The sequence below is a fragment of the Liolophura sinensis genome, chromosome 1, assembly GCF_032854445.1.
Source record: "Liolophura sinensis isolate JHLJ2023 chromosome 1, CUHK_Ljap_v2, whole genome shotgun sequence".
NCBI lineage: Eukaryota > Metazoa > Mollusca > Polyplacophora > Chitonida > Chitonidae > Liolophura > Liolophura sinensis.
In genome coordinates, this window is record NC_088295.1 from 35,150,811 (window position 1) to 35,166,036 (window position 15,226).

General features: G+C 40.2%; 1 protein-coding gene across 2 annotated transcripts in view; it reads right to left on the reverse strand.

Annotated features, from left to right (window-relative positions):
• Positions 1-8,271: 8,271 nt before the first annotated feature.
• LOC135469967 (extracellular serine/threonine protein kinase FAM20C-like) overlaps positions 8,272-15,226 on the reverse strand; it is a 33,102-nt gene continuing 26,147 nt past the window's right edge. For both annotated transcript variants that reach the window (XM_064748651.1, XM_064748643.1), the window contains 6 exons: positions 14,407-14,485; positions 13,660-13,752; positions 13,342-13,454; positions 11,981-12,271; positions 11,275-11,356; positions 8,272-10,580 (listed from right to left, as the gene is read on the reverse strand). In XM_064748651.1, the coding sequence (XP_064604721.1) occupies positions 10,295-10,580; positions 11,275-11,356; positions 11,981-12,271; positions 13,342-13,454; positions 13,660-13,752; positions 14,407-14,485 (944 nt within the window). In that variant the 3' untranslated portion in view covers positions 8,272-10,294. The remainder of the gene's footprint in view (positions 10,581-11,274; positions 11,357-11,980; positions 12,272-13,341; positions 13,455-13,659; positions 13,753-14,406; positions 14,486-15,226) is intronic.

The window sequence follows — 15,226 nt, forward strand, 5'->3', positions numbered from 1 at the left end:
GTGAAATCCCAGTTTTTAGTATTATTAGCAGCTAAGCACTTTTTGTGGTTTTCCCTGATCAAGTATTATTTGCTTTCAATCAATGTAAAGCTTCTTGTAAATTCTCCTAAAATTATTGCCCATTAACATTTTATTCTGGGGTAGTGTTCAAATGGCATGTCATATAATCAAACTGCGTGATAGTAATTGGCCTCATGTTATGATCCAGCTGAGAGTGGCTTGTAGCAATGTTTGTTAGCTACCTGGCAAGGTTTGCTGCTTTCATATTCTGCATACCAACAATACACCTGACTGCGATTTCAATATACAGGTGAAATAGGTACCATTGAGTATGCAAATTAGCACCAGTCAAATTAAATCAGAACTTTGTGTTCAGGCCCAGTATAACCTGTTATCACTGGTATCCCATTGTGTTCCACGACTGCTGGTGGCATGTCACATAGACCTTTCTAAACTGTGGCTTAAGAACACAATATTCAATCCCACTCTGACATCCTGACCTCAGACTTACTTTTGCCCAGAATAGAATGAAAAGCCACTGGACTCTGCCGGGTTTCTTCCCACTGTAATGCCGGACATCGTCATACAAGTGAAATATTCTTGTGTACAGCATAAACACCGATCAGATAAATAAATAAATGGAATGAAAAGTAGAGTCGTTGTGATGAAAGGTGATGATACATTATGTATGTTGGACCGGTCCATAGATATGGATATGTGCAGGAAACTTTTGATGGAGAAGTATGTTTGTGTAACTGAAACATTAGTTTTTCAAGCAGGATATCATCCTACCTTCAAATCAAACCTCAAAGCAACATCCTAAGATAAAAAGAACTCAGAGACACATGGCAAAAATGAGCAACATAACCTTGGAGAAATTTTAGATCATATATGGTAGTAAAACAAATGAGTATTGCTGAAAATATTCTTATCAGATATGTTGCGATCAAAACTAATCGCTGTTGAGGCTTCTTGGGCAGATTTACATTAGGAGCCTGCAGAAACCAGATAAAATGACTGGCCACAATGTAAACCCCCACTGTGACTAGCTTTACACCTCAGCTAGGTGGCGTGAGAAAAGCACAGTGCAGGTGGATTGTGTATTTATTTTTAGCATTTTTCCTCACCTCAGACTTCTTCAAAGTTAGCTGATGTCTGGAGGGATGCGTGGTTGTCATGTTTTTTGTCTGTTGTGGTTATGTTCATTCCCTGTTGTGGTTGTATCTAAGGTCAGACAGTTTTGGTCACATGGAGGCCTTGTTTACTCATCTACCAAAGGTGATTCACTCTACCTCTGAAACAGTATAATACATGTAGTGTGGCCAACATTAAGACACGTTCATTCGGCATAACCTGACTGACTCACAAAAATGGGACCCTTTCGTACTTCAGAGTTTTTATTGAGATTTTACTCAAAATTCTTTTGCACTTCAGTTTCTTTAAAATCATTATCTTTGTGGACAACACCCCTTCCTTTGTATCAACTTACCCTTATGTCATACCATGAGTGTTGGCAATGGTGTCAACATCAGGAAATAACCACGCTAAGAGGAAAAGCAATGTTAAACAAAATGTTAGGGGTTGTATCTTAGAAAGCATTGCATGTATTGGTTTTTCACACATGCGGAGCACAATAATACGAGGCAGATATGTTCTATCATTGATGCGCTGTGTGCATATTAATTACTGCAAATTACAAAATTCATAATGTAATGTATTAGAATCAGTGTTAAGGCAAAACGATCTGAAATTTTACAGACATAAAAAGCAAGGGGGATGTTCCATCAGTGATGCTCTGCATACATATCAATTACCATCAATTATCAAATTCATGACTTTAGTACTTCATGTATTCAGCTGAAGTTTTGCTTTCATGTGTTATCTGCAAGTGAGCTCTTTGCTAACTTTGCTACCAAATCTAAGTTTTTTCAGATCATGTCGGGTAACACCCAACAAATAATATTTATTAAAGATGGCCTTGGTATTTTAATATATGAGGAAGAATCAAAAACTTTCAACTCGATCCTTTGTATCTTGTCTGAGGCGCATACAGGGCTCTGTGGGCTCTCCATGTCTCCTTTGGCTGTCCATGGTGCCTTTTTTTTCCTGGGCTCTTCATGGCATCTTTGGGTCTTAGTGATGTCTTGGGTTCTCCATTGCCACTCTATGGCATCTTTGATTCTCCATAGTTTATGGCCCCTTCGGCCCCCCATGGCACTTTGGGCACTCCATGGTGTCCTGGGCTCTTCATGGCATCTTTGGCTCTTCGGGATGTCTTGGGATTTCCATTGCACCTTTGGCACTCTATGGCATCTTTGATTCTCCATAGTTTATGGCCCCTTAAGCCCCCAGTGGCACTCTGGGCACCCCATGGTGTCCTGGGCTCTTCATGGCATCTTTGGCTCTTCGGGATGTCTTGGGATCTCCATTGCACCTTTGGCACTTTATGGCATCTTTGTTTCTCCAGAGGACCTGTGGCAATTTATGGCACCTTTGGCCCTCCATGGCACCGTGGGAACTTCATAGCGTCCTGGACTGTGCGTGACAGCTTTGACTCTGCATGGTAACTTGGGCTCTCAATAGCACCTTTGGCATCTTTTCTCTCCATGAGTTCTTGAGCTCTCCGTAACGTCTTGGGCACTGCATAAGACCTTGGGATCTCATCACATCTTGGACTGTCCATGGCATGTTGGAATCTACATGGCATCTTGGGATGTACATGGGGTCTGGGGATCTACATGGGGTCTTGGGATCTACTTTAGGTCATGTGATTTACCTTTTGGTTTTCTTTGGGTTTATACAGCATCACCAACTCCCCATGGCCTCACGGCATATATTTATTTATTTATTTAATTGGTGTTTTACGCCGTACTCAAGAATATTTCACTTATACGACGGCGGCCAGCATTAGGGAAACCCACAACCATCTGCAGGTTGCTGACATACCTTCTCACTTACGGCCGGAGAGGAAGCCTCACGGCATATAGATGACATTGGAATACGTGCTGTTGATCGTGTGTTGGTGATGCATCAGGTTTTAAATTTAACTTCCTGTTTTTGTTTTTTTCTTCACTTTGCTTTGCAATGAAATTAATAACATATCGAGTGAATATTTTGATGAAAAATTATGATGAAAGATGTGTTTTTATTGTTTTGTTATTATTTTTCTCTAGTTTGGCATTTCACTTGGAAGAGTTTTGTACCAGGGACATCTTCATTCTTGATTTACTTAGTCGGGTGTGGAGATTGGAATGTATTTTATGAGGTTATGGGTCTATCGTCTGTCAGACTTAGTTACGACTTCTCAAGCTATTCATGTCTTTAATGTGCATGTATATTAAATATGATGACTATACAGTATTTTGAGTTATTCTAGACCAGCAACGTTTAACATGATGCACTTAATATCTAAGCCATGTTACTAATTCTGCTAAGCCATGGTAGCAAATTTGCTACCATTTAGGCATTTGCATGAACAGTTAGAATAAAACCCTAACAGGTAATTTGACAAGAGGCCGTTTTTCACCGGCTATGCGTGACTATTTGCTAGTTATCACACTGTCTTCGCTGCTCTGGTTTTGTTCTCTTTGCTGTAGTGTTTTTTATTTTCTCTTTTTGCTCACTTTGCTGACTGTATGGATTCCTGAAATTTAACTTATTTTTGAGACAATTGTGATAGAGAAAGTGTTTAACACTTGCCATAATCCTGACCCCAGGGGCCAGTGGTGGCCGCGCAATTGAGATGATTGAGGTCAATTTTCGAGAGTCCTTTGCCTGCAGTATTCTCCAGATCTTGGTGTCAATGCACAATTGCCTGCGTTCTTAGGACCGTTCAGCCGATCTTATGTATGACGTCAGATGGAGGTCGTTTACCTGTGGCGAAATGGCATTGTTGACAAATGAAGATTTACGTCAGTCTTAATAAAATGATAGCATTTTTTTTTCAACTAGAGCATTAAATGAAAATGATGAAATGATAGTGAAAATGCATCCCAATATATCATATGTACGCCAGCTGCAAGGGAAAGAAATAACTGCCTCGATTCCAGCGACGCATTAATCTGTATACCTGATCCGATAAGAACGCGAAAAGCCCAACTGATTTATAGAAAGTGATTCACATTGACATTTATATGCAGACTTTCAGATGTTTCTTTTAATATATGTTTTTTTTTTATATTATTAAAGTGGCCTGATACCATCAGTCTGAAACCTGCTTACTTTTAGCAGCTCAATGCCAGTCCATAATTTATGGGAAGAAGGTCGTTGAGGAGGATTACACGAAGAGCAGGGTTCAATCCTATGTCCTGTTACGGAATTCTGGAAATTCCCATGGTTTCATCGTTCTCGGGGTCTTGATGGCAGTAAACGGTCGACGGTGCTCTTTCGTGGAGTCTTACATGCAGTTCGCTTGAATCCACTTGTCTTCCACCAATGGCGGATTCCACAAAACCAATTTTGACTTAAGGCAAACCTTGAAATACGATTTTAGAGCTTATTTTTGGGGCCTGTGCGTTAAAATTTGGACCAGCTCATGGTTATTATCTCAAGACAAAATGTGTCAAAATTTGAAGTTCCATAACCAAAAAAATAAGCATTGTGGCAAGGTTTTAAATTTTGACATGTCGGAATTGTGTTGTGGAATCGCTCCCAGTATCACATAGACCTATAAGTCACACGTCGGAAACTTGCGAAAGGTCGGTAGATTACGCCAAGCCTTCAGGTTTTCCCACCTTTGAAACAACGAGCCATAACAAGGCGCTCGCGCCGTTCGTAAGGAGCATGGCCAGGAACCGTCGTATATAGGCCTAAGTGAAAAACTTATAATATAGTGTTAAACATTGAACCGATTTCTAGGGCCATAAACTCGCTTTACCTCGCTGTCCTCGTCAGGATGATATTATGATGACAATTACGATTCTAATTTATTGTTGGTTCCGTTTTGAAAACTAGCATCTCTGTTGACCGCATTGAGAAATGTGTTAGCTATCGATTCTTGTGTAAATTACAAGACGTCAAAACAACCTGAGTTAAAATCACCCAGAGCGTCATTATTAATGGTTAGATTGTGTTATATATGCTATAACATCGGACACAAATGCTCAGATTGGCAGACGTCACCGTAAATTGCCCCTAAAAGTTTATGGTCGGATCAATATTAAACTAATGCCTGTAAAATGTGTGTTTCACAAATTTGTGTGGAAGGCGTTATGATCATTTCATGTCAAGTAACTTATATAAGCTGATGTAACAGGTTGGCTAAGCTTAGGTGTTACACAACACCTCTGTTCCTATACACGGTCAACTGTCCACACACAAAGGACCTGATATGTTAAGTCGGAGAAGCGGCCCAAGTGCAAGAAAATGTGCACCTTAAAAAGCGAAGCTGACTATAGCTGTGAGTGACACACTCATAAGGCTACTTCGCTTTTCAGTTCTGTTTTGCTCTTCTTTTCCTTATTTGGCAAGCATGTGACTTATAAAGCTCCAAAGATGCACTGAAGGGATGTAGAGGTCATAAAATCGAACAATGGTAGCCTGTTCAAGTCACACTTGTTTTGCATTGGACTCTGTAGAATGGTGAAAATCACTGCACCACAAATATAACTTTCTGAAAAATTCGCAGTTAAGCACCAGTCAGTTTAATAAATATAGAACAAATTTAACTTTCAGCTTTATACCTCCGCAACGCATAACATGTTAATGTTAATGATAGCTAGCGGACCGCATATGCTGTCAACCAGGATTCACGTATAATTTTGTTAAAGTTATCAAGTGTTACGTAATACAATACCTTTACCATTCTAATTCAAGATAACACTTGCAAGAAGATTCGAACTCTCCTCGGGATTGAATTTGTTCTCTACATTGACTTCGTTAGTCCACTGTACTCTGAAGGATGCCTGTATGAGTTTGGCAGAAATACGGATTTTAAACTTGCCAAAATATGACAAAACTGATCATATTATAAACTTTATGATAATTTTACTAATGAAGACAAACTTTAACCAAAAAGAAACTTTGACAGCACGTAGAAGTACACGTATGGAAGTTTCATTATAGGTATTTTTCTGGTTAACGTTGATCTTCATACTGTAAATTAAAAACACCGCGCCTCGTTTGAACGAAAATTGACGTTTTTGATCTAGAATGCATCCTTGGCGCGTTATTACTAAGAAACCATCTCATTTATGGCCCTGTTAGTTGTATGGGTGATTCAACCAAGTTTTATACTTCTGATTTTGAAGTTTACAGCATTGTGCTGGGATTTTGAAATTTGCACTTTCTTATCGTATCTTTTTGGGGCGGATTATTCGCCTTACCGTACCAAGCCCTTTTCAGTGTAACAGTTGTATCCACGACATGGCTACAATACCTGAATGGGGAGAGGTGAAGGTCAGTGGTTTACTCCAGACACTGGTTTCCTGAACCCGTAAACCCGACAAAAGTGATATATGTGAAAATTTCTTGGGCACGGCGGTAAACATCAATCAATCAATCAGTCATTTTGAGGCTGTTTTAATGACTTAATTTTTTTTTAAAAATCCTCCTTTTTATTCAGAAAAGATTTCTAAAAACGTTTATGTTAACGTCTAATGCCAGTCGGTTGTATCCCATTGACGTATGGAGTTTTCCTTTTGTTACATGTATCGAAATATACCATAGTCAATAGAAAACTACAAATGAACATTCGTTTGTTTCTTTATCCATGTCTTTACTCGTGCGTGAGTGTTTATTCTCATGTATCATTGTAATACTTTCATAATGTTGCATATTCAGCTGGAAAGCTGTAGATTAAATAACTCGGCACAACATGAGTTATCATATAACAGTTGACATTTAGAATAAATGATTTTAACACAGTTTGCTTATTTCTTGTTTTACAGCTCAATTATACGTACAATACCTCTGTGTTGATCGCACCACACGGCTTTAAGAGACAGTTTTACGTCTGTCACTAGACTCCCTGCAGAGCATTTGCTACCGATATCTTCAGGTATTTTAGTTTAGCTATTGATAAAGGCGCGCTTGAGGATGCGCTTTTGTCGTCTCGGAATTAAGACCAGTAGCCTGCCCATATAATTCACAAATCCACCCACAGCACTGACAAAGAATACGTGTAAGGCTGAAGTCATTCAACAATGTTATACATCTTAACATTGAAAGATAGCTGCTGTTTGAAGAATGAAAACTGTGAGGCTGGAGTATTATAGCTGTTAGGAAGAAATAGGCACAACTCAGAAGCCAGTTCAAACAAGCATGTCCCCTACCGGTTTAAGTTGTCATAACAGACATCAAATCAAATTCCAGAAAAGAACAAAAATGGTCATAGCGAACAAAAACTTTTGTAGTGGTGAGCAATGAGAAACAGTTTAATTCAGAACAGACAGCCCGGAAAACTATTCATAACAGGAAGTTGTCATAATTTCGCTGAAAATAAACAAAACAACGTAAAGCTCTAAGATGACCTGCAATGTGTCGTGATGAAACCACATACTGTAAGTTTAATATGTATAGACCTAGTGACGTTCTGTTTGATAAAATGAACCGTTTTGACAGGAAGTCTCGAAAACTTCCAAAGCCCTAAACAGGACACATGCGGCCATAATTTTCTCCAGACTGGGCAAGACTTTGATTTAACGTGTAAATCGCCATGGTGAAGCCACGTGATAAGTTTCATTTCAACACGATGGACCTTTTAAGGAAAAAATGTCCGGAATACATATTCATGACGGAGAGATGACGGGTAAACCTAAAATTTCCCATTGGTACCGCGGGCGGTGACTGTTAACTGGCATATTGTTTTTTTTCTTCTGATTGATGCTTTACAGCGTGCTCAAGTTTACTTTACTTACACGACGGCAGCCTGCATTATGGTGAGCGGAAAGCGGGCATACCTCGGGGTAAACCCACGGCCAGCCACAGGTTGCTGAAGGATCTTCCCACATACGACCGGAGAGGAAGCCAGCATAAGCTGGAGGTGAACGCAGAACTCCGGACAAAAGCATTAATTTATTTATTTATTTGATTGGTGTTTTACGCCGTACTCAAGAATATTTCACTTAAACAACGGCGGCCAGCATTATGGTGGGTGGAAACCGGGCACAGCCCGGGGGAAACCCACGACCATCCGCGGGTTGCTGGAAGACCTTCCCACATACGGCCGGAGAGGATGCCAGCATGATCTGGACTTGAACTCACAGCGACCGCAAGACCGATAAGCATTTGAACTTGAGAGGAAGTAACGCCAGACACCAACATTCAACACCATTATTTTATTTTTTAAACCATCATAAATATTTATACAGATAAACCCTTTCATCAGTCACATTTTGGTAATTCATAAGTTTTACAAAAATAAGGCCACTATATTGTCATAAAGCGAGTCTGTTAGTCAGGCCTTTTATATACATATAGCTCATAGTTCCAATGTCCTAGAATTGAGCTTCATCATATCCCACTCTTGACAGCGTAATGGTGACGCACAGCGAGCATGCGAGCGATCACAATAAATATACATTCAACCAATCACAGTTAAAATGCAACGAAAATATGCAACAGCGTTGCGAAGTGTCACATATACAGAATGCTTACGAGGACTGTTTGTACATAAACAATTACACAACGATCAGACTAACTTGCGTAGGTCTGCATGCCCTTTGACTGCATTTGCAAGAAGCTGTGTCTTTTGTTTAAATACGTAAGTCAGTATTTTTGTACTCAACTATGCAACCTGTGATCCCATGAAGACGCCTATATATTCTGTCAAATTTCACGAAGATATAAACACATAAACATAATAACTATTTATCACGGGCAGAACTGTGTTATTGCGGAATCCTTTCGTCATCTCGACGTCATGCAGTGCATCTGTGCAAGACAACTGTAATAAATATAGCTGTAAATAACTGCAATATAACCGTAATTGAGTAAAACAACTTATTTCCAAAACCATCAGCTGGCAAATAAAAAACCTTGAATTCAGTGAAACCTAAACATGAAATAAACCCTATATATAACCGATGATTCTCAGTCAATATAAAAACAACTGTTTTCTAAGAAAAACACAGGAGATGTGCAGAGATACTTCTGAAAACCTGCGTTATTGTTTGGAAGACAGTTTTAGGCGTAGATGGCTTTTAACAATTCTGAAGAGCCAGCCGAAAACAAACACCACAGGCTGAAAATCTGAGAATTCACAATATAATCAGGCCTAATTAAACTGAGCTGAGTTAAAAGCTCACGCAGGACAGCTAAACGAGACATGCCTATAACGGCAAATGCGCTGCCGGTGCAGTGAATGAGCGTGAGTTCGTGGTACGACAAGATGCGAGTCTAAAACCCAACCACAGAGATGCATGAAGGAAGAATTTTGGCAATGATCGAGATTTTAGACGGAATGACGAGAAACCATTGCCAATGCAGATCACAACATAAACATGACAGCGATCTCGTGAAGCTGGGTTTCCACTGAGTGGATGCCAACATCATGCCGTTGTTGTACTATACAAGTATTGAACAGGTACGTATACGTGTTATCTTGAGCAATGCAACATGACATTATATATGTTGTTAACGCCGCCAGTTCACCTGTCAAGTTTTCTCCGTAAGCGCTTAAGCTTGAATGTAAGTGTGATCTGGCTCCATAATTTATTAGCGATGAGCTGACACTATATATATAATAACTTAGCAGGTTCCTGGGTAATACCTTGAGGTTTTACAGCTTGTACAGCAATACCTGCATTTACTGGAAATATGCTGGGTTCGCAGTGTACGTTAGGAATTGCATGGAGCGTGATTATCCGAAGTTCATGAAACAATAAGTCAAAAAAAAAGTAAATTAAAAACTATTTATGTGACACGTGTCATATAATCAGCCAGGTGAGTATTGCCGTTTTCCCTCCGACTCTTACCCCCTAACCCCATACCCGCCTCCATCTGTCACCCTCATATGTACTGATTGTCAATGTCACCACATGTATTCATCAGAAAGCCCACTTGTTCATTGGCGCTACGCAATATTTCTTATCCGACTTAGCATGCACCAAACACATGACCCGGTGCATGGGTATAGGGATTTGGCATGGCTGAGGAATGTATTCGTCCGTATACATTTCTTTCTGAAGGCATGAGTGCTTTAAAACGTGTTCGATATTTGAAATGCCCCGATTTGGAAACGTCATTAGCGACTGCCAGTCCTTTTAGCACTTTCTCAAACACCACAGATATTGTTTCAAGTCGCTTGATGTCCACGCTCCGGAAGGCGTTGTTTCCGTGTTGATACATGAGCCCTTTAGAAGCCATCGTCTACAATAACTCGGTCTATTCTGTTACCATGCTCCAGGCAATCTGATATTGTCCGTAAGACGATGGACACCCGTCGGTCGAGGGCCTCTAAATGCGGTTCCAGTAAGACAGGAGCAATCCTATCCGTAGACATAGACTTTCTCATCATGTCACTCAAGTGTATAGGACCTTTGTAAAATCCAAGAAGCTTCATGAACGTGGAGCGACGAATCAAACAGCACTGGTAAATAGGTGCCAAAATAGACAACTCGTCATGCTTTGTCTTGCCGAACCTGAAGTACAACAAATAACCATCGGCAAATTAATGGCTTCTTCAAAAAGAATGTATATATTTATGATTTCGGCATACATTTAAGAATTATTTCATTTATACAATGGTTTTGGGTTTTATGGGGACAGGAAACCGGAGTGCCCATGGTAAACCATCGACCACCTTTCGCAAGTTTCTGTGGAAATTTCTCATGTGTGACGTACATGCTCTCACTCTATATTGCTGACAGACTTTTTGAATGCGTTTTTCGTCATCAATGTCCAAAGAACAATGAGAACGGTGGAATGTAGAAATTTCCAATGAAAGACTGGGACTGACCAGCACCTCCTGTGCCGGTCACATTTCAATAAATTCAAGTAATTTAACATTATATTCTACTCGTAATACTCGTAATAAGTTGTCGTATGGTTTCCAGTTAACAAAAACAACATGTTTGAAAAAACGATATATTGAAGCCCTGTCGGATGAAGGTGTATCCCACGTCATTAAGCGAATCATACTATAGAGATGTTTGAAGACTTATGTATATGTGCACATCAATGCGGCACACCAATCACACACAATTATATACGGGTTTGTTGTTGTGATAATGTTATTCGGCTTATTCAGCTGTAGAAGCTAACGACGTGGAATGTCGAATGCCACGTGCAGGCGTGAACAGGAGGGCTAAGGTCGAGGAGAGCACGAATACTCACGATCTGCCGTGATCTAAATGCAGCAGGAACGTGTTGTTACCAAAGTCGCGGAATGTTTCGTAATGGTGACGGTCCATGTTACCTGGGGGAAAAACATACGATCTACTGTTAGAGGCAGAAAGGATGGGAAAGTGAGCGGGGTATTTGAACAACGGCATCAATACGAGAAGACAAAAGGTACAATTGTCCGCTTGCAGAGACTGAAGCACTAAAATCGATTACGTTTGGACGCACTGTTAAACCCATGATGGGTTAATGGACATGGACTCCATTTCAAAGACCTTTGCAGTTAGAGAGTATCGCTCACAAAACAAAAGACAGCATTCCTCATTCTTCATGACATATAATATGTACCCCACTGTATTAAAGCAGTGTCAGATTTCAATATGGCTGCAAGTAACCTGATGACGAGAATATCGCTCAAACCACCTAATGTCCAAAATTATCAAATTAAACATTTCCACTTCGGTGTACTGCTGCTTGAATGCTATGGTACGTTTGTGTCTTACCAATGAAGGCATAAAATATCATCTATATGCCACTTTTCTTTTTTTTTTTTTGGCTTTTTATCAAATGTCTTCTTTGTTCCTCGCTGAGTTTTGTTCCCAGTGAGACTCACTGCCTTTACGAATGACAGTGGAAATGTAAAATGTAACTTCATCACATTAATGAATTTAATGAACTGGCTCTGCTACTTGCTAATTACCTATGAGGAAATCAAACACGGTAAGGTCCATGATGTCTAAAAACCGCCTCCCAGTCTTAAACAATGGATTCATGCGGACGTCGTCACAGTAGTCGTCGTACACCTCCCACGTTGCCTTTCTATGTTTGCTGTACGAGCGTTTCCAGGGATTCCGCCATGTTTTTCTAGGCGCTAACTTCTCCGGTGGCAGAAAGCTAGCAAACGATCCCTCCAACATGTCCGGAGACCCGCAAACAGCATGCGTAGTGTCGCAGTAATACGAACATGTGCCATGGAAACAATGATTTTTGGCTGGAACAACAGGAAATGTAGGAAAAAGGCTGAACATTTGAATACTTGAACTCTTTTATCATCATATCTTCTAGCATCGTTTACAGGAAGAGAATTTCAAAGAACAGGATGTTAAATTACGGCTCCCGTGGCGATGTAAGAGAAGTTCGTTGTGTGGTCACGGCCAGGGGCACAGGAAACTCTTACCCGAACCTCAGTTGGCTTACTTTATAAACGAGTTAACATAGTTTATAAAATCAGTTTCGATAAAGGAATGCTAAGTCCGTATCACTTCCTGTGTTGGAGCTGTAGCCTGATTGATGTCAGGGGAAAACACATACTTTCAGTAATGCCGGCTTTTATTGGTACACCATTTATCTTTGTTGGAGCTTTCACGTGTCCCCCAAAGGCATTGATTAGCGAAAGCTGACATGTTGAAATAGCCCTGTATATCTGCCTGCTCAGCTTGGTTGGAACGTAATAGAATAACTGATGTGACAAGAGTTTCTGTACTTCTGTTAAACCGGTATAAAAACCATGAAGCCACAAACGACCATGATTATGTATTGTATAGGTGATAGCATGCAGGGACAATCCAATCACCTCACAATTCAGCTGTACATCCAAGGCTTTTTGGACAATGAAAGTTGGACGCAACCTAATATTTCTTAGCACCGTCCAATATGGGGCGGGAGAAAGCATGGAAGATGGTATAAATGCGCCCCAACAAATACCAGATAGAGCTGTTTCGTATATTTCGACCATACGTATATTGCTATCAGACCTTCCCACGTATAACGCCGGAGAGGAGGCCAGCATGAGTTGCACTTGCACTCACAGCGACCACATTGGCGAAAGGCTCGTGTGTCATTGTGCCACGTCGGCAAGATAACCACCCCTACCACGGAGGCCCCCCGAAAACTGTTTTGCCTATTAAACACAGTCATTGTAGATGGATGAATAGCTAATGTGCCCTTATATCCTCGAGGTAGAGACGGGCCCATGCATGTTTGCCCTAAAACAGATACTAAGATCCTTGAAGCGTCGTCACATATCTATTGTAAGTAATTCCAGTGCAAACATATACCAACCTGGAGATACGAAGAAAGTCTTCGCTAGTTTATGATTGGCCAGTCGATGGAGATCATGTGTTATGTTCACGATTCGACCGGCTGTTGGTGGAACCCTATAGAATCCGAGAACCCTGCATGGTTGAAAAACACAACAATCATCATTACACGTAAAAGTAGATAATTAAAACTTCGAGGTTTCATTGAAAAGCTTGACTGGATTTTCAAAAGCAACTTGAATTACAAACAAGCAGATTAAGAAGGCTCTCATAGCCAAAGAATAGCTCCTTCGCAAATTTCACACAGTCGCATTCATAAGTATATACATAAGTAACTCACCTGTCTAAATGATAAGCAGCTATTTCAGCGTTATGACGTTCAAAATCAACGAAGTAAAAATGGTTGGGAGGTGTTTCATATTCCCGTCCAAATCTGTAACAGCCACAACAACAATGGTCGGTGTTAGCCATCAGAAGAATGTGGATGATGTGTGTAATTAGTTACTTGTAGTTTATGTATCTGGCTGATGTTATCTCGTGAATGTTTCATTTATACAATACATTGCAGTTAGCGTTATGGATTAAGGAAGCCGGACAAAGGGATGATAGAAAATGGAGGACAATAAGATTCAGCGTGCAGTTAACCTGTAAGTACCTATAAGAAAAAAAAGCATTTTGTAAAGAAATCTAAGAATCGATAGGTCTACGCGTTTAATGACGACAGCCTAAAATGTGATTGTTTTATTTCTTCATTTTCTTAGCTGAACGCCGTACTCGCAGTTTGGAACTGCAGCGAGGTTTATTGGTGGAATAAATAAATCAGAATACTGATACTGGGAAACATTTGACACTTAAGACTAATAACCTTTATTTTTACATTTTTCTCTTTATTTTCATTATTTACATTGCAAGTTTATCATTCTTCTATATCGCCAAGTACCGGTAGTTTAAAACCGTGGGTAGGTGGGACGCCATACGTTCCGTCAACATAGACGCGGTTTTAAAGGTAAATTCTGCGTGATGATGGAGTGACTGGTACCTTGCCCTCTCAGCACCAAATAAGTATGTTTTTGTCTGGTTGTCTTACCTTTGTGGTTTGAATAGTGTCATACCCTCGTTATTCAACGTGACAATAAGCTTCAGTTGCGTCCCACCACTCTTCTCCTCTGTGACAACACAAGTAAACGCTCTTTAGTACACACAGATTCGACACGTCAACAGAGATCAGTCGTGCACATGCTATAGAAATATATACCCTCATCACAAACCTTCACAGAAACAAACACCGAACACGACGCCCCTTCATTTGTCAGGTGTCGGGAAAGAACCTGACAGATATATAAAATACTGTCTCTAAACGCTGCGCCGGAACGTGTTTTGTTTACAGATTGTGCGGCAGCGATGTTCTGAAGCTGTAAACAACATGTGAACATAATAGCTTTCTTACACTTGCTGTTCTTTGTTAGGCTTCTCGGAAATCTTAAGATCAGTAAAGACAAAAAATCCGTCATACCTACCAAGAAAGACAATTGTAAATAAGTACATAGGAATAGTGTAAGGAATGTAAGTATATGTACCTTAAACATGTTGGTATCTCCTCTCGAAAATCTGGGATAGAGAGTAATAACACTCATAGTTGGGTGGGGGGTGGGGGTGGTGACGTTTTTTTACAGCGCGATGGTCCAGTTAAGGAACTGTTCTTGCAAATGGCACAACATGAACAAATTAGTAGATGACCATTTACTAAATGACGTACAACCCCAAGCATACATACATATACCTAACACGACGCCATCATAAGCCTTCTGAACTGAGTTCATCCCTATAGCCCAATCTCAACAAAAGGTCTATCTTCAACCTGAACTATGCGTTCATTACCTAACTGCCTAGATCATCATCTGACGATG